Source organism: Silene latifolia, chromosome 11 (assembly GCF_048544455.1).
Source record: "Silene latifolia isolate original U9 population chromosome 11, ASM4854445v1, whole genome shotgun sequence".
In the NCBI taxonomy this organism is placed as follows: Eukaryota; Viridiplantae; Streptophyta; class Magnoliopsida; order Caryophyllales; family Caryophyllaceae; genus Silene; species Silene latifolia.
The window spans coordinates 7230861-7250914 of NC_133536.1; the positions used below are offsets into that span (position 1 = coordinate 7230861).

General features: G+C 35.5%; 2 protein-coding genes across 6 annotated transcripts; one reads left to right on the forward strand and one right to left on the reverse strand.

Annotated features, from left to right (window-relative positions):
• The first annotated feature begins 527 nt into the window (after positions 1-527).
• LOC141612669 (uncharacterized) lies at positions 528-19605 on the forward strand. The gene is made up of 6 exons (XM_074431476.1): positions 528-669; positions 795-947; positions 1032-1202; positions 1398-1552; positions 18349-18512; positions 19275-19605. The coding sequence occupies exons 1-6, from the start codon at positions 573-575 to the stop codon at positions 19336-19338; spliced, it is 804 nt and encodes a 267-aa protein (XP_074287577.1). The 5' UTR covers positions 528-572; the 3' UTR covers positions 19339-19605.
• LOC141610845 (protein NRT1/ PTR FAMILY 5.14-like) lies at positions 7977-17423 on the reverse strand. 5 transcript variants are annotated; one of them, XM_074429121.1, is made up of 13 exons: positions 17305-17423; positions 17123-17179; positions 16913-16973; positions 16241-16317; positions 15919-16020; positions 15564-15703; positions 15411-15469; positions 14678-15305; positions 13149-13241; positions 12710-12972; positions 11343-11413; positions 9308-9499; positions 7977-8598 (listed from the first exon to the last, which is right to left on the reverse strand). In XM_074429121.1, exons 7-8 carry the CDS (start codon positions 15463-15465, stop codon positions 14680-14682), a joined length of 681 nt encoding a protein of 226 aa, XP_074285222.1. In that variant the 5' UTR covers positions 15466-15469; positions 15564-15703; positions 15919-16020; positions 16241-16317; positions 16913-16973; positions 17123-17179; positions 17305-17423; the 3' UTR covers positions 7977-8598; positions 9308-9499; positions 11343-11413; positions 12710-12972; positions 13149-13241; positions 14678-14679. The 5 variants fall into 5 exon arrangements, with proteins under 5 accessions (XP_074285222.1, XP_074285221.1, XP_074285219.1 ...); XM_074429120.1 differs by having other exon boundaries at positions 15411-15506; positions 15603-15703; positions 17123-17187; XM_074429118.1 differs by having other exon boundaries at positions 11343-11440; positions 12780-12972; positions 15411-15506; positions 15603-15703; positions 17123-17423.
• Positions 19606-20054: the final 449 nt, after the last annotated feature.

The following is a 20054-nucleotide window of genomic DNA, read 5'->3' on the forward strand; positions in this document are numbered from 1 at the left end:
AATCTTTTTTTTTTTACGTTTCTTATCGTTATATTTTGATTTGAAACATCAAAGTCAAAATCGTATTAATCATGAAATGAGTATTTCAATGAAAGTTTTTCCTATTACTGATGAGAGATTAATGGTGTTATTTTATAAAATTTTACTGATAATATATTTTTAGCTACAACTTTTTATCATAGAAAATCTATGAATCTTTTTCATATGATTTTTGAAAAAAAAAAAAAAAAGAATTCCTTTTTATATCATAAAAAGATTGGAGATAATTTTGTGTAGAATGTAAAATATTAAATGACATTAATATATAAATCTAAAAGATTATGTGTATGATAGCCCACCATACTTATAGAATATGCTAAAAATAACTAAACTTTATTTTAAAAAATATGTTTAGGCGGGAAAATTTGGAGTTTCGCCTATTCATTTAGTAAATAGGGGATTGTAAAAGTTATTTTAGTTTTTCATACACGACACAACTGTGAGTCCAATTTTATATTCCGCTTCAAATAAAATCCCACCTTATAAATGCAAATTTACAATCATAAGTATAATTTTCATTGGACAACAAAAGAATGTCAATGGAGAAAGAGACATGGAGTTGGAAACTTCTCCTCTTACTCATTCTTTCTCTAATTTCATTTACTCTATCTTCAAACTTCCCTTCCCAAGGTAATACCACCCTCGACTCCTCGAGTTTTCATGCTAGTTGACGGGTTTCAAACCATAGGATATGTTCACCCAGCTAACCTAGCTGACATCTGCAAATTCGCGTTTTTTTGTGACATACATATCAGGATGCTATTGGACAGAGGAATGCCTGCACAAATGGCACGGAGATTGTGGCGGTCTTGTTTATAACCAGTCAACCAACTGCCATGGCAAATGTCAACCTCCTAAATATTCACCTTGTCCTCCTTATCACACCCATTTTTACTGCTGTTCAGCTGGTAATTTTCTTTAATTAGCAAAATTCTTTGAAACGAAGGGGACAGTCATAAACCTTGTGCATATATTATATACCAAAATGGCAGGAAGTCCCATGAAGGTGAAAGATGGATGCGTAAAGTGCGAGAGTAAGATGGACGATGGCGATGAATTCGTATGTTGCTCTGACTGTACTTACCCTGAAATGGTGTATGGTGATACTTCATCAGGGTATTGTAAAAGTGGTGCACTTTTGATTTCACAACCAAAGCCCAAAGGTACACTATTATGAACTACCCCATACATGATACATTCCGTCTCAGTCATTTATTTACATATTCTACTTTAAAGCATGGCCCACAAGGGCGATCTGAATATGATGCTGACGGATACCACAACTCATGACTTACCAGCTAAGCTAGCTCACATCTGCATTTTAAGCCTTTTTAATGTATCTATATATGACACCGCAGAGGTGTTTAAATGGGTAGCTGGACCATGGTTGCCGTGTTCAGCGCCTTGCGGTGGTGGCATTCGTAGTCGAAGAGTTGAATGCTTTGCAGTTATTGAAGACACTTCTTCCCCTGATTATCCTGTTTATGATGATCTATGTTCGCATCAAGAAAAGGTGATTTTGTTACATGTGTATTCTCTATATATATCCTCTTAGCAAATAACAACGGAAAAATTGAGATATTTAGTTAAAATTCTCGTTTTTTTTTTCAAGTTAAAATTTGAAATATTTAGTTGAAATTCGCGTTTTTATTTTTATTTTTTCAAGTTAAAATTTGAGATGTTTAGTTAAAATTCGCGTTTTTTTTCTAAGTTTACCTTATTCAATTAGTAATTGACTAGTTTTTGAACCCGTGCCTGCACGGGCGATCTTCTAAAATTACATTATAAATCATTATTTATATTATAATTGTCGTAATTTATATATAAAAAAACTTATTTATATGCTTTTGATCGAGTATAAACAAATAACTATTTGTATATCCAATATCATATGATGAATAATATTTATATTATAACTGAACTAAATCGAGCTAAAGTGAAATGAACTTCTAAGAACTGAAATTAAGTACAAAAGAGCACGGTCTAAGTGACACTTACACCCCCTCTAATTCCCTTTAAACCTACATACTCTAACCCTTTAAACCTACATACCCTAACCGTCAACTCCAAAGGAACCCAAATCTTATTCTCTGCTCCTCCAACTTTCTCAACATACCCCATAATTACCTAACAGTGACCCATTAACTTCCAACACCAACGGTTCGTTACCCACCAACGACCATCCAATCATGACCCATGTCCACCACCACCAGTCACCCGTCACGAAACGCGACCCACTATTCACTGCTCATCACGTATACCTCCCAAAAGACCACATCAATGCGACTCTCATTTCTCTTTTTCCATTTTTAAGTTCCCTCTAACTTTGTGAGCGGTGCATGAGCTTTTAGTCGAGTTTGAATCATTATGGGGTTTCTTTTAAAATCTCGAAAATGACAATTTACCCCATAACTTTTAACAATGGTGAAATTAGGTTTCCTATGTTTCATTTATAACAATTAAGTGATAGAATATTAGAATAAGTAAATATGTAATATTGTAATTATTTGATATTATTTGGTTGTTATTTACTTACCTAGCTTAGGATATTTAGTTTCCTAGCTTATAGTATTTGTTCCTAGTTTGTAGTATTACATATTTACTAAGCTAGGTAAGTAAATAACAACCAAATAATATCAAATAATTACAATATTACATATTTACTTATTCTAATATTCTATCATTAAGACCCATAAATTTAACTAAGAGTAAAATGCAACCCCATTTTTTATTTTCATTAAACTCTCACAAAAATTCATTTTTATTGATATTATATAGCAATTTTTTTCATAATTTCAGTGGTGTTAATTATTATACGATTAATTATTCATTTGAGAATAATTTACATTCTTCTATAATAAACAAAATAAAAATCTTAAAAATTTTTATGAAGAACTCTTACATTGATGATAAATGGTCTAAAAATTGTAAAAATTATTAAAAAACTTAATAATTTTTATATCTACGGGCCTACGACCCTTATAAATATGTGAAGTTGGGAAATACTATTACAGTAGAGTAGTGTTTCTTATGCATCTCACGTGATGAATAACATTTTCGTACTCTCTCCTTTTCTCAATCACTCATTATTCCCCTTTGGCCTTTAATCTCCTCTTCATCTTTTTCGGCCTTCCTTTATCCTCCATTTCTCATCCCTGTATTTTTTCTTATTTTTCCTTGTATTCCCTTCAATTCCCTCTTCTATATCAATTATTCTTTGAGTTTATTCCACAAATTAAGTTGGTATGATATCCGTCTTCTACTTATACCGTGATTGAGTAATCACCGCTTTAGCCATTGTTGGATAATAGTTCGAGTTTCGATCAGCCAATCATCAAATTGCAACGTCCATAGTGAAACGGAGTTCTTTCAGATCTAGCTTACCCATCATCGAATTGCAATAATTTCAGCCGTGTTAATTATTATACGATTAATTATTCATCTAAGAACAATTTACATCTTTCTATAATAAATAAAATAAAAATATTATAAAATTTCATAAAGAACTCTTACATTGATGATATCTGGTCTAAAAATTGTCAAAAACTATTAAAAAACTTAATAATTTTTATATTATTATAAAATACATAAAAGTTGTACAAATTAAATTTTTTTTAGTTGATTTTAAAATGACCATTTGGTCAAATATTTATATTTCTCGCTAACTTTGAATTTTGATTTTATGGTGACTCTTACTCTTATTGGATTTCGCTAGCTTAAACGCATTAAGTTGTTTCTTATACCATACTCGTGTAATCGTGTTGTCTAGGTTCACATACAGAGTAATAATTACTCGTGTTACTCACTCATTTCCAAATTAGTTGTTACATTCATTTATTGAGAACCAAACTTAATTCAAAAATTTGACTATAAATATTACTAAAAATATGAGCTTCGAAAGACGAAACTTATAAATATCACAAATTCTCATTGAAGACATGACATATCCGTCACAAGCTTGTGACGGATACCATTTTACCTCACAATGTACCCACTTTTTCTCTCTCTGAAACACTATTCATGTGGTCCCCTTTCTCCACTAACCCATTTTGTTACCATTTTATCTCACAAAATATCCGCCATAAATGGTAACCCGTCCCAAGGGAGACCAATTGTATAAATATATACATTCCTTATCAAGAGATATTTTATAAAATTTATCTCAAAATTTTTTCCCCCTTCATAAAATTAGTAAGGTAAAAATATGAGCATTCAATAATATTAGCCTTAAATAATTAGTTACTATTGTCTTCAACATAATAATAGTGTTTTAACTTTCTTTAAAAATGTAGAATATGAAGTTCACCTACTTTCCTTAAATCCTCTCAAAATAGAAAAAAGAACAAATAAAATAGTTAGATTGAGGGATTAGTACAAAATATTATATTAGTTAAGGCTCTGTTTTACAACACATTATGTAGTTTTATCTGAATAGAGGCAATCTTATAATGATAAATTATGTTCATATAACCATCTTATTATGTTGTTTCAATATTTTGATGCTTATTATCTCTGCATTGTTCTAAGTTAAAATAAAGTGTGTTCCAAAATTGTATAGAAATAGGAAAATCATGAAAACAAAATAAAAAGATTATATTCGTATATAATACTCGTCGTTCTAAGTAAAGAATAGAATGTTAAAACATATCTAAAATATTAAAAAAAAAAATCTACTCGTATAAAATACCTTTAGGCAACAAATAGTCATTAAAACATTGGGACTTATTCAAAATCATACAATATAGATCTTAACAAAGTTATTCTTTTTTCTTATGATTCTTATTACCAAAAATTGGCATACAATAGCTAGCAATTTAACATAAACTAGTCGCTGCGCCGCGCCCTACCGGGCGCGGAGCCTCAATTTGACGAACATTTGTTATGATTTCCACAATAATTGGTTTTAGTTAATGTGTGCTTTGCTTTAGATTGTCTGGTGAATTAGTTGACGTAGTTGGCCTTTACCATTGAACAGATTGAATGACGGTCGTACACAACTAATTTGGGCAGGGTAAATGTTATAGTATAGCTAATAGCACGTACAAGTACCGAAAAGGCATGATAATCGTAGTATCAAACCATATTGGTAGGATTCAGTTGGGACAAAGGTAGGAATATATACAATTAGTAAAACATAAGTTAGCTGGCACGCTAGATGCTTATAGCCAAAAAAGTAGGGTTGTCTATGTTACTAATCTTCCGATACAATTTGATTTGATCTGTTTGCTCTTCCCGCTACTGAAGATACTCAGGGAACTGCCTCAAGGGTACCTAACCCGAAACGTTTTTTTGCTTATAGTTGAAAGTGTGTACTGGCAACAGATCTGCTTCAAAATTCGTCAAAATAGTCCTGGCATATTTGTTGTTTAGATTAGAGAGATTTTTTGCAGCATCCACTTCAACTCTTGAGTTCTAGAGAGGCATGACTTGAAGGTACAACTTAGTTATCTTAAATTTGTTTTCAATGTCTTCGAGGTAGGCCCGTTTAGCCTGCATTGAATGAATGTATTAATGGTTAGTCGCAGATAAAATTTAGGTTTGACCATTAGGCTTCCTTGTTAGGCTGGCATAAGGCAGGGAGTCTACCCTATGCATACACGCTTTAGGTTACAACTCCACTATTCCCAACTTCAAATGCACCAACTATATCACAGGTTTAAATCTCCGTCTCTAACCACCATCCAAGGCCAAATCAAGCCTACTCTAGCTGACTTTAAATCCGCTCCCAATCAAATGAAAGGCAACAAGAGAAATTATACATGGCATTGCCGTCACTCATCAGAAAATGTCCGACTTACCATGAATCCGACTTACCATCAATCTCTAACAAGCCTAATGCTGAATTCAACACTACTCTCAATCACCTCCGGAAAGCAGAATCGGGCTTCCACATTTAATGTTGGCCAAGAAAACTAACGATGGAATTGATATAAAGTGCTCTTAATTTACCGGGTTATCTCTGAACATCCAATTAAGTGTAAACCAAAAATCATGGCAATAGCAGTTTCTACCCCTCATCAACGACAATATTGATAATCAGGTTAAGGCAAAATCCGAATATCAGAGTACCTAAATCCCATCAAATTGACCACAAGTTATCTTCCATGCCATGTTCTCTACTTCATCCTCGTATTGAAATTTACATTTTCGAACCCCTATATAGGGAGTAAACTACTACCCGTGAAAACCATTTCAGAAAGCAGTCTAATTTGAAAATATCAACTATGCTATTTTCCTTCCAAAGTTCGTAATATACTGTCTCCATCATAGTTCGTTAAACGAAGTACACACTTGAACTGTATACCAAATCTTCACCGTCAAAATATGAAAAAGAAATCTTGTCGAAAACGTTATAAACCCCTTAGACGAGAACCAAGAAGATGAGCACACAAGCACAACACCAAATCCAAAGAGAATGGGGTAACTAACCTTTGAATCCGTGTAGTTGATTTGACTTGAAACCATCTTGCCCAGAACCATATTACTTAACTTCTGAAGTGCATCTGACCGAAGCGAGCATTTTATGAAGAAGAAAGCAGTTTGTCGCACATTCAACTCCCTTCTTGATATACCAATAAAAGTTGGTCGCACTGTGTAGAAAGTCGAACCAATAGCACAATAAAATATACAGTACTGAACCGTTCAAGCTCTTACAATACTTAATTGGGGATAATAGCAAACAAAGAATGTAGCAAAAAAAGAAATGTAAATAACAAACAAAGGTCTGACTGTCTTAACATTATAAGATTTACGGAAAATTCACGTGGTACCCTCGAACTTTGCCATTTTGCACGTGGTACCCAACTTTTTAAGTTTGTGCACATGATATCCTTGAGATTTTATCTTCAAGCACAGCATGCCCTTTTTATCATTCTTAAAAGATTTAACTGAGCATAAATCATAGACCCGAAATCGAAATTGACTAATTTTTTTTCCCAAATCGATTACCTCTTCGGGATCTACAGATTGATAAAACAAAAAAGGTCATTCGAAAATTTAAGATCGAAGATATGGTTGATTTGAGATTTTCGTTAAAAAAAACCTTTAAAATGTCAGTCGACAATTTTTTTTTCCTCAAACCGTAGATTATGACGATATAATCATTTTAGGAAAAACATTGGCTGATTCTGAATTCCGGTCTAGGAGTTATGCGCAATTGAGTTTTTTTATAGCGACAAAAAGGACATGTTGTGCATGAAAATCAAACATGGAGGGCATCATGTACACAAACTTAAAAAGTTGGGTACCACGTAAAAAATGGCAAAGTTCGAGGGCACCACGTGAATTTTCCGTAAGATTTATTACTCAAAGACGTTTCTCGTAACCTATCCTCCTCTCCCTCATGCCTTTACCCCTCTTGCTACTACTCCTTCCCCCTCCGCTCCTCATGCCCCTCATAATCCTCCACTCCTCTAGTCCGCTACAAGAATCAATGAATTTATACAACTACTCAAGGAAGTACCCAATGAAAAAGAATCCATTATGTTCTGAAAAACCGTTTGAGTGACCGCATACGTAAGCATCGCAATAAAATTGGATATCGTCTTTTATCCTGAACAAAAATGGCATAGTTTATGGTTGCACTTTGCTGTCATACGGGTTTACGATGTATATGGTGCCATTATGTGTTCCGTCTTTCTATTTGTTGGTCTATAATCGTTGTTAATTACTCCTAATAAACTTTTAAATAACGACAAGTTTAAAAAGCACTGCTAGCCTTCCATAAACCGCTCTGATTGGATACAAAAGCTTCCTCATTCTATAACAAGTTTGCAGTGTCATACCTATGAAAATTACTTTCTTCTTTTGCAATTATCGTTTCTCCTTTCAAATAGGTCAAGTTGATATATTTTTAAAATCATTAAACGGCAGCTTAAAACGATTAGCGCGAAGCCAATTAACGAAGAAAGAACAAAACTTTGACAAAATTCGACTAATATCAAAGATTTCCAACTCAGCTTTCTTCATATTCTTGTTTCTTCAAAAACAATTACACTTCTGCACTATCGAATAATTGCATGATGCGTGTTTCAAACTGTGCTATTATAAGTTTAACACTTAACTACGGGACATGTATCCGTAACTACCATACACCCTAGTCGGGGTGGCACAGTACAATCATGTTTTTTTTCCTACACTGTAAATTAACTGGCACTTTAGATGTATCAACCAAAAAAAAAAATCCCCTTGGATTTTATTATTATTAGGCTTTTTACTTTATAATTGGTTCCACTTACACATGTACATGGAATATTATAAAGCTCCCCTATGATGGTTCTTGAAGTTGACTTGCACGTAAATTCCAAAGCACTTCATCGAATGAAGGGCGGACGACTGGACGTGTTGATGATTCTCGAGAAATGCTGGCTATTGAAATAACGGTTGTCAGTGCGGCCACTTTCGCAGATATGCATCATACTTCATCCGACAAGTTATAATTATAAAAACTTCGCTTTTCCAAACTTCAAATGCACCAACTATATCAGGGGTTTAAATCTCCGTCTCTAACCACCGTCCAAGGCCGGATCAAGCCTACCCTAGCTGATTTTAAATCCGCTCCTAATCAAATGAAAGGCAACAAGAGAAATTATGAATACATGGAATTGCCGTCACTCATCAGAAAATGTCTGACTTGCCATGAATCCGACTCACCATCAATAAAACAAGCCTAATGCTGAATTCAACACGACTCTCAATCACCTTCGGAAGCCAGAACCAGGCTTCCAACATTTAATGTTGGCCAATAAAACTAACGATGGAATTGATATAAAGTGCTCTTCATTTACCGGGTTGTCTCAGAATATCCAATTAAGTGTAAGCCAAAAATCATAGCGATAGCACTTCCTACCCCTCATCAACGACAATATTGATAATCAGGGTAAGGCGAAATTCAAATATCAGAGTACCTAAATCCCATCAAACTGACCACAGGTTTTCTTTCATGCCATGTTCTCTAGTTCATCGTGGTATTGAAATTTACATTTCAGAGCCCCTATATAGGTAGTAAACTACCCGTGAAAACCATTTCAGAAAGCAATCGCAATGATTTGAAAATATCATCTATGCTATTTTCCTTTCAAAGTTCCTAATATACTGTCTCCATCATAGTTGGTTAAATGAATTACACACATTTGAACTGTAAACCAAATCTCACCGTCAAAATATGAAAAAGAAACATTGTCGAAAGCGTTATAAACCCCGTAGACGAGAACCAAGAAGATGAGCATACAAGCAAAACACAAAATCCAAAGAGAAAGGGGTAACTAACCTTTGAATCTGTGTAGTTGATTTGACTTGAAACCATCTTGCCCAGAACCATATTACTCAACTTCTGAAGTTCATCTGACCGAAGCGAGCATTTTATGAAGAAGAAGAAGAAAACAGTTGGTCGCACATTCAACTCCCTTCTTGATATACCAATAAAAACTGGTCACACTATGTAGGAAGTCGAATCAACTACCTGGAATAACAGTAGGAAATAGCACAATAAAATACAGGATGAACGTTTTAGGTCTCACAATACTTGATTGTGGATAACAGCAAACAAAGAATGTAGTAAAAAAAAGAAATGTAAATAACAAACAAAGGTCTGACTGTCAAACATTATAAGAGTTATTATTTAAAGACATTTCTCTTAACCTATCCTCCTCCCCCTCATGCCTTTACCCCTCTTGCTACTCCTCCTTCCCCCTCCCCTCCTCATGCCCCTCATAATCCTCCACTCCTCTAGTCTGTTACAAGAATCAGTGAATTTCTACAAATACTGAAGGAAGTACCCAATAAGAAAGAATCCATCATGTCCTTCTCTTCACCACCACCACCACCCCCCCTATCCCCTCTCTTTCCCTCCTCATTCCGGCCCTTTTTTCCTTCCCCTACTCTCCCTTATCCTTTCCCCTTATGCCTTACTCTACTCCTACTTCTCCCTCCCTTCCCCTACACACCTTGGTCCCGTCTTCCCCTACCCCTTATTCCTTTTCCCTAGATCCTGTCGCGATCTACATCCAAGAAAACGGTCTTCACTTGTTTCTGCGTACTCTCTCCTACAAGAATCAAGTCGAACAATACTATAGAAAGGAGGTTAGTTCATTTCTTAATCTAAATGAGCAACTTCTCTAAGAAACAAATTAAAAATAATTCACAGAAAATAAATACTAAAACCTGAAACATTAGTGACCATGTGAATCAGGTGTAGAAAATAAGTAAACGATGCCCAAACTCACAACCTTTGTCCACGCTACAAAATAAACATGTGCTAAGGTGAGGCGTCACCGAAGATTTAATTAAAAATTTTAATTACTCTATTGCCCCTTTCAATTTTCCACGATATGATCTCATTCTACATTGACATTTAATTTTATCAGCTAGTTCTCTTCTTTATTGTTTATTATCATTTCCAACAATAAATATCAAGAAATTTATCGAATATAATAACAATTTGATGGTGTTTTTCCTAAAGACAATGAACTATCCATAATACACTGGAAACATGCATGAGCCAGCCAAAAAAATTACAATCTAAAAATTTGGATGAAAATGTGACTTTAAGATCTGGTGAGCCTTTACAAGTTTTAAATAAACCGTAATTTGGAGATACCTAATTTAAATCGCCAAGTCGTCAACCTCACTATCAATGTCGACCTACTTCGTTTAACGTTCCCGCTCCTTCCAAAAAATTAATCAAAATAAATTATCGGAAGATATTTCAAATGTCGTTCAAATTCGACCATAGATTTCAAACTGAAAACACTCGATTAAACATTTATTTTACTCATTACAGTATGAAAACATCCAAGATAACTGTCGGGTCATACCCCTCATCAGCATCAGTATCACAAAAGTTAGTTTGCCAGTAAAATATAAGGTTTTGTTTTTTAGTCTCCTCTTTCTTCCTCCCCCACAATCCGCAGAAAACCACATAGGGATCTCCTCCCTCCCTACTCCCTATGTCTCCCTTCCTCTACTAAAGGAAGAAGAGATTTCATTTTTTTTTTAAAAAGAGCTATATCCATGTAAGAACACTAATCGTCAGTTAAAGCAAAAGCAATGTACTCATCGTTTCCATGGTACACCTGAAATGACCAACATGGGTGAACTTACCAGAGCTGATGTGTCCGCTAACAAGAAGAATGATATTTTTTTTTTAAAAGAACTGAAAAGGAAAAAAACACCGCCTCTAATAAATGAATTAGATGGTACATTATGGGAAGAAGCAGAGCAATTTTAAACATTTAAAAAGTCACATGCCAATGAATATCAGTAACACAAATATACAATAAACTTTAAAAAAATTGATTACTAACCATACAAGTAACTCCACCAAGAATTGTTGACAACACCGTACCATGTCCTGAGGAACGCACCAATCGTGTACCTGAGGAGTAGAAAATAGCACAAATAACTGTAACACTCTCTCAACGTGTCATTGAATACAGTTTCAATTAAATATACACTCATGATAGAATACCAAACCAAATTTACATCTTGAGCATCTAGGTTATGCATTAAAGTTACAGGTGCAACGATGGGGGTAGATATGTTCATCAACTACTATCATTTATCATGGCAATATCAACCATCATCCAGTAAAAACAGGAGTAGAAACCTCAATTAGGTAGAAACTGGTCCGATTTGAACCAACAAAAAAAAGTCATAACCATTTATGCGGACAGATTTCTGTGATACCTGAAGACCTCAGATCACCAAAAAAATCAAACACTCCTAAAATCACAAAATTCAGTAAAGACATGATAAAAATTAAAAAATCGGAGTATTAATTAACCTATATCGACACAGATACACATCAGTCTTGTTATCATGGAGACGGAAAAGGCAATGTACCCATGGCTAAGACATCACTCAATTGATCATCACAGTGCACTCTTTTTTCTTAATTTAGCAATAGAACATAACGAGAGTAATCAAGCGACAATATACGACTCGTCCTCCTTCTCTTTCCCCAATTCCTATCCACTGGCACCCCTCCTCTCCATTCTCCTTGTCCTCTTTCCCTTTCCCTTTCCCCTTCCCCTCCGTATCCTCCTCCTTCCTCCATCTCCCCATACTTCCCTTCCTCCACATCCATTTTTCCTCTTACTTATACTCCTCCCTTTTATACTCTGACTACCCCTCTTCCCCCTATCTCCTTCTGGCTACGACCCGGACAAACCCATAAACATAGACTAACTATAAGAAAAAGTTATACCCAAGTAACCCGGCAAACCCAAATAGCCACATTCTTAATTGACGCTATAAACAGGTGCACAATTACAAACCACAGCTCAATATACCAAATTTATTCAGCGTTATTCAGCCTCAGTCCAAATTCCAAAGTATGTATGTTCATAGTACAACCATTATCCATACTGACACCGACTATAAGCGAGTATTAAGCCACAAGTTTCCTTAAAATTGGCATTAATTTACAAACTCCATCATAAACTTAAATTATAAATTAACACTGAGTTCTAGTTACGGTAAACACAAAAACAGGATCGGTAAAACAAAAAACACTTTTCACTATGCATGGTCCATGCCATATCAGCAATTTAATTACTAATGGAAACAAGAAACTGGTAAAAGATAACTTGACTTGCAGACAACTGATATCCCATATCCCATTGAATGTATAGACGCCGTGAAATGTCAAGGAAGCCAGTACAAACTTCACATTGGAACATGTTTGTATTTCCCGTATCTTACAATTTAGCTAGCTAAGCACCGAAAAAAAGTGAACCCACAAATTCACATTCAACAAACATCTCAAGATAAAAACTGATGTAGAAGTTTGCCTTAACCTGTGGATCTCGTTGAAGTTCTCCAAAGATCAACGATCGGTCGATTTCCCAGATCATGTAGCTCACTGTATATGGTGACCAATGTAGCTAAACCAACCTCGAGAAAAGTCGGGGGCGCAACCTCATTGAATGATGGCTAGCAAACAAGTTCAAAAAACTGATAATATGATTATAAGGATTTGATTTCTTCATCAGAATATTTTGTCCACTTCACATGGTCCTCTCTGATAATTTTATTAGATATATGAATTATTAAAAGACCTAACGACTAACCAAAATCCAGAAGTTTACGACTCTTAGGAGCATACTTACCAGAATGTCCAGTGGATTTCGTATCACTATAATGTGCTTTCCCCTCTCCTCCAATTCGCTTGACAAGCCAGGATGGCGTTGTTTAGCCATGTGCTGAGACCAAAAGTAGACTACTATCATGAGGGCATTATTTCTTTGCCTAAAATCATGAATACTAATGAACGTTGACAACAATTGCAACAGCAACAACGACGATGTTACCCCAATGCCTCGAAGGCTGCCGCATATGAAAGGGAAAGGGAGGGTTGGAGACTCAAATTTATGTTGCCTTACTCATGTGTTAGCAACACAGAGAGACCATTTCCGGATAGGAAGTTAGAGTTGACCATTGCTATGTTCAACTCCTGTGCAGGTAGACAAGTAGTAGATAATATCACTACTATTATACTACCTATGAAACAATAAACATCCTAAAAAATATATATATCTCCACATTCTGCACATTAGTGGGTAGATATGGCAATGGTTGACCAATTCTTCCTAACAAAACGGAGCGAGGGGCTAGTAAGCACACCTGGTTCCGAAGATCGTGAAGATTACGTTCTCTATACTTTAAATTATGATTCCGCTATCTATGAAATAGGATTATGAGGTTAATAGTGAATATTGTTAGTCAATCAAGTACAGATTATAAGCTGGTCAAATGCATGTGAAAGAGAGAGATTAAATTTTACTCATTTTTCTTAATATCACCCAGATCCAATTACAAACCAATTAAATATAATACTCAAGCTAAACATTTAATCTATAAAAAAAATCCCCTCTTAATTTACTAACAACAAAACTGATCTGGCATTCATTTGACAAAGTCGATGGCCATGATTATACAGAGGCTTGAATTCAACAAATTTCATCAATATAATGCAGTGCTTAAATCAGGTGCCTTCGACAAACTCTTACGTCTATGCAAACTGCGTCATTTTCATAAGTACATCTGACCTCCTCAATCCCCAGTACAATAGTTTCATCAGCCTTTTTGTTTTGCGAACACAAGTACACAACGGTAAGAGTGTGTACATCCGACCTCCCCTTACCCCTTACCCCGCAATTTGCGGGAGTCATTAAGACACTGGGGTAATTTAACTAATTACAAAACCAAAAGGTTCAGAATGTTTTCCCCAAGCAGCAGTTCTACACTTACTTTATAATGACAGGCAAACAAGGCACAATTGTCATACACAAAAATATGCATTATTATTGATTATTAAACTCTCTCTTTAATTAAAGTGTTTAATAAATGGAAATTATGCATCTTCTATATCTCCAATACACTGCGGTAGCTTACGAGAAAAAATCATTAATACATGATGCTCATGACCAAAATTTTGAACCCTTGGCACCTTTATTTACACTGAAAGAAGAATATCCATTATTTGGATTTACATGTTACACTATGACTACCAGTAGACTGTATGAAAGTAGGGTTCAATAATCAATACTGAGCCTTTCTGCTGACTATAACAAAGAAACACATTGCATACAACACTTACAGCTGAGTAGGAAAAAAAAAAGATGCCGGAAATCCGTACCTTCACATATGGACCTTGATATTGGTGTATATGTATGATTTTGAAAAATACATGAAGAGAACCAGCCCTAGAGTGCTAAGCCCAGCAAGCAGCCAGTAAAAGTAATCGAGATGTGTCGTGTTCAAGTTATCTGATAACCAACTACTACCCATTTCACCGCTAGATAGCTTATCAACAAGAGACACAAGAATGCTGCTCAAAAGGCTACCAATACCTAAAACAGTCAGATATAGGGACATTCCGACACTTCTCAATTCAACCGGAACTTGGTCATAGAAAAACTCTTGCAGACCAACTATAGTAAAAGCATCTGCAATCCCAGAGATGGCATACTGAGGAAGTAGCCACCATATACTCATAGGGACCGTCGCCGTAGGCAAGTCTATAAGCCCGTAATGCAGCGCAATGTCGAGTCGTCTTTTCTCTATAAGTGCTGCAACAACCATACACACAATCGATATGAACAGACCGGTTCCAATTCTCTGAAGGACTGATATACCGGAGGGTTTTCCGGTAAGGTTTCTAGCAAAGGGTACGAGTAGGCAATCATATATAGGAATGAATATGAGAATGCAGATGGCAATGAAGCCCTGTAATGATGCAGGTGGAATGTCGAAGTTTGGCTCACCTATAATGAAGAACCACAAGTCAGCCCAGGTAGGTTTAATTAAATACTACAAGCAAGCTAACATTCGTCAACAGATTAAGAATAGCAACGAGAATCAGCAGAAACCTGAACGTGGCGCATAAATTCCATCCCCAAGGCCCTGACCCACAGCACTACCCATGGCCCTGTCCACGTATCCAATGAGTGCATACTGGCAGCAAACTTAAGACACCACAAGTAAAAGCGAAGTGTTACAATACGATAAGCAAGAAAACATACGTAAATAGATGGCGAACAGCAACAAGAATCGGTAGTAACCTCTAGGTCTGCTGTGCCATGTGCAACGTTCAGGGTTAGTAAATACAAACCCAGAAAATGCGTGGAGATGCTGGAAGCTGGTTAGTAGGCAGCCTAGATACCTGAAAGGTAAATAAGAAATTGTCATAAATTAAGTTTAGAAGGGCTGCCAGATAGCCTTTGAGCAGTCGCTTAGCGGAGGAGAAGGTGCAAAAGATAAGCGGTAATGGAAACAACAAAACTAAAGTCACCACAAGTAAAAGGGAAAGAATTAAACACGACAAGCAAGAAAGCATACGTAAATAGATCCAGAACAGCAACAAGAATCAGTAGTAACCTATAGGTCTGAGGTGCCATCTGCAGCGTTCAAGGGAAGTAAATGCAAACCCAAAGAAGTGCGTGGAGACGCTGGAAGCTGGTTAGTAGCCAGCCTAGGTACCTGAAAGGTAAGCAAAAAAGTGTCCTAAATTAAGTTTAGAAGGGCTGCCGGATAGCCTTTGAGCAGTTGCTTAGAGGAAGAGAAGGTGCTAAAGATAAAAGGTAATGGAAACAACAAAAACTAAAGACGCCACAAGTAAAAGTGAAGGTATTCGATCAATACGACAAGCAAGAAAACATACGTAAATATATATAGAACAGCAACAAGAACCAGCAGTAACCTGTAGGCCTGAGGTGCCGTTTGCAGCGTTCAGGGGAAGTAAATGCAAACCCAGGAAGTGCGTGGAGACGCTGGAAACTGGTTAGTAGACAGCCTAGCTACCTGAAAGGTAAGCAAGAAATTTTCAAAAACTATGTTTAGAATGGCTGCCAGATAGACTCTGAGCAGTCGCTGAGAGGAAGAGACCGTGCTAAAGATAAACGGTGATGGAAACAATAAACCAATCCAACTCTCCCTAAATAAACCAGTTAAAAAGTCAGTGAGACAAGGACCTATACTCTATCAAAACCGTAAATAAGCAAGCTAAATACACATTGAATCCCAAGCCACACAACCAAAAGCAAAAAACACGCTTAAAAGACAGTGAAACCACGAGAAATGAACACATAGATCAATTTGTACAATCACCCAGTAGCGCAAAAGTACCACATGCAAGTAAAATGTCCGCTTTAAGAAACGACAAGTATGATTGACCAGAAACCAGCACATAATCAGAACCCTAAATAACCACACAATAACATCGGCACATTAAGACAAAAACGAATTTCATATAATTAGCATTAGAAACAACTGATTTCCCACACATAACAACAAAATGAATAAATAACGAAATCAAACTGAAAATAATCAGTATAAACAACATTTGCTTTCACAAAGGAGGATGAGATAATACCTTTTGAGAGATTCCCATTAGATTTGCAAGCTTTCTTGAGGAAGCTTGAGAGCTCGATGCACTATACAACAAACATTGGAGATTATCATTTCAAATCAGGGACCGCGCGATAGCATTGAACTGATGTAAAATATAAACAAAGCATTAAATTTAAACAGTAACAACCAATTAAGAATAAAAAATAAATTACACAAAGAGTAAGATATATACCTATTATACTCCGTATAAAGAAAGAGGAAAAATGAAGAACTGAAAATCAATGTCATTCTGCAAAACTTGATAATCAAATAGAGTAAAAATCAGGAATATTATTATTAGTATACGAGGAACCCTAAAAACCCAGAAAACTGAACCAATGTAAAGATTGATGAAGATGGTATTTGAGAATCCACCATTTTGAGTGAGAGAGATATGATAAACAACAGTGGATGAGAATTGAAGAAGGTGAAGCTGCGATTAGGATGCGCGGCGGAGTGAGAAGGACTTTGAGCAGCAAGATGGAAAGTAGAATGAAATAAAAGGATGAAAGGCAGGGAAGGAAATAGGGTAAGAATGGAGGGTGAGATTGAGAGTGAGAGATGAAGGGTCGAGATTTTGAAGCAACTATTCATAGGAACAGTAGCAACAAGTTTGCTCTTTTTAAAGGTTAGGGATTTAGCATCACTTTATTAAAAGTATATTAGTGAACAATTTTATTTATTCCAGAAATGCATCCAAGTTAAACCATCATAAAAGGAAAAAAGGGAGACAAATTTTTGGTTAGTTTTTAAAAAAAGAAGGTAAAATGAACGGTAAATTCATTTCACTGGAACATGACTCTCTATTAATGTCAAAAGATGGTCATTTCTTAACTTATTTATTCAAAACACACTTTAAATCTGGAAAAAAAAAGAATAGAATGTTAAAATATATAGTCGTTCACGTATTTTGCTAATCCTTAAATTAAATGAAAATTTCCTTCTAAAAGAAACTTTTGAATAACTTGTAGTAACATATTACCAAAATGAGATTTGTATGTAGTCTTTTTTTTTTAAAAGGAAATTTATTATTATCATTAAAGGAATTAGTCATTTTGCCAAACGTGAATTAGATAATATTAAGATTATTTCCATTATTATTTTGGGAAGTCAAAATATTCATGCCATATTTTATGCCATTAGTATCATTACCTTTTTTAATAGAATCTGTTTATTTATTACCTAAATGAATTTTTAAATGAATAGCAACAAATTATTGCTTGATATTCTACAATTGACACGTGGCTGAAGCCATCTGCTCATGACACGTGGCAGATGGTTTCAGCTTTAATATAATATATGATTGCGCAAGTGACAACGACCCTTTTTTTTGTTAGACTTGGCCTACTCGAGTAGATTTAGAAACGATATGTGGGAACGATTTTCATAACCTTGCTCTTGTTAACCTTGAATTATCAGCTTACGGGGCGAGAAGCATGTAATGTACAAAGTTGTGTAGCAGAAGTCGTAAACAGAAAGAAAGAAGATGGAAGACATGGTAGAACATCACCTATATGGATTATACTTGGGCTTCTTACTGGAGGAATTGTTCTTGGATTTGGAGGCTTCATTTTGTTCAAAAGGTAATTAGCTTAGGCCCTGTTCTTTTGGACTGAAACTTATCTGATCTGAACTGAACTGAACTTATAGGATCTGAACTGAACTGAACTGAACTTATAGGATCTGAAGTGAACTTATATTAAGTGACTTCAAGTCCAAAAGAACAGGGCCTTAGTCCTTAGACACTTTCTCCTACTTGCTACGAGTCTATGATACTTCGACACTTACAAATACTTGCATGTCACGTGTTCACGTGACCTGGCACTGAAATATTTAATTTTTGGGGTGTAATTGAGTAGATTTGAGCTCATAGAAGTCAAATGGGTTTGAGATTGACTCGAAATATTGAGTTTGAGCTGGGCAGAGCTAGAGCTGGCCATCAGCACGAGCTGACCCGCCCCGCCCTTAACCCGGGCCCAAAATTTCTAGCCCGTTCCGCCCTTGGCCTGCCATTTTAGCAAAAAAAAAAAAAATTGGCCCGGCCCGGGTTATTTCTCCCACGGCCCGGCCCGACCCGACCACTCACGTCCCTGGTCAGGACCTGACCAGAAGAGCCCGGCCAGGCCCGAACCCGTCCCGAGAACACCTCTAGGCAGAGCTCTAAGCTTGTCGACTTTAAATAATTAATGTTTTTTTTTTCTTATAAAAATGACAAAATGAGTATTTCCTATTTGAGTGTTATGAGAAGCTCATGCTAAGTTAAATCAAACTGAGTACGAGTTTTAACCAAACCGATTTCAAGGATTGGTTATCGACTAATGTACTCGTCGTTTGGGTTTATGCAGGATTACATCTAGCCAGGCTAATAATAATGGCTATGTTTATATCATGATGGATGGATTTTCATGAGAATTGGATCATCTTCAATAGTTTACTTTCATGGATTGTAGAGAATCATCATTCTTTGAAAAAGTTGATTTAATAGCTTAAATTGCAAATATGAAATATACCAAGTTGTATACACTTTTCAAAACCCTTTATGGGGTTAATGTAATACGAGTAGTATGTAGATAAGCTCATAAGCATTACCAAAAAAGAATTTGAGTTAGTGTTTGAGTTGGTTTTGCAACAAATTTATCGTAAAATGGTACTCTTTCTAAAGTATTCATTTTATGTTGTCATACAAGTGTCAAGTTTGAGAAAGTCGGTTTTACACCAGAATAGATCGTTCTAAACCATAGAATAACGACAGATTAATCCTTAAATTAATTGCAAAAAAGTTGCTCTCTGTAAGTTACTTGTGTAAAACAATTTTTACACAATATTGGAATCAAGTTAATACTATGAAAGACCTTAATATAGACACGTCGAACATGGGCAGTAACTAGGAGTTCGAGTAAAAAACATGAGTATTAGGTAAAGTTAAACACGAGTATTCGGTAAAGTGAGTAAATAGCAAATACCAATTGTGTTTTTATAATGTGTGTAAATATCTACGACTACCATGATATATATGTACACATGTCAAATGTTGAATTTATTTATAAATAAATGCTATATAATGCATTGAATGAAAATAATATTCCGTACAAAATGTAAGAAGAAATAGTAATGTATATGAACCA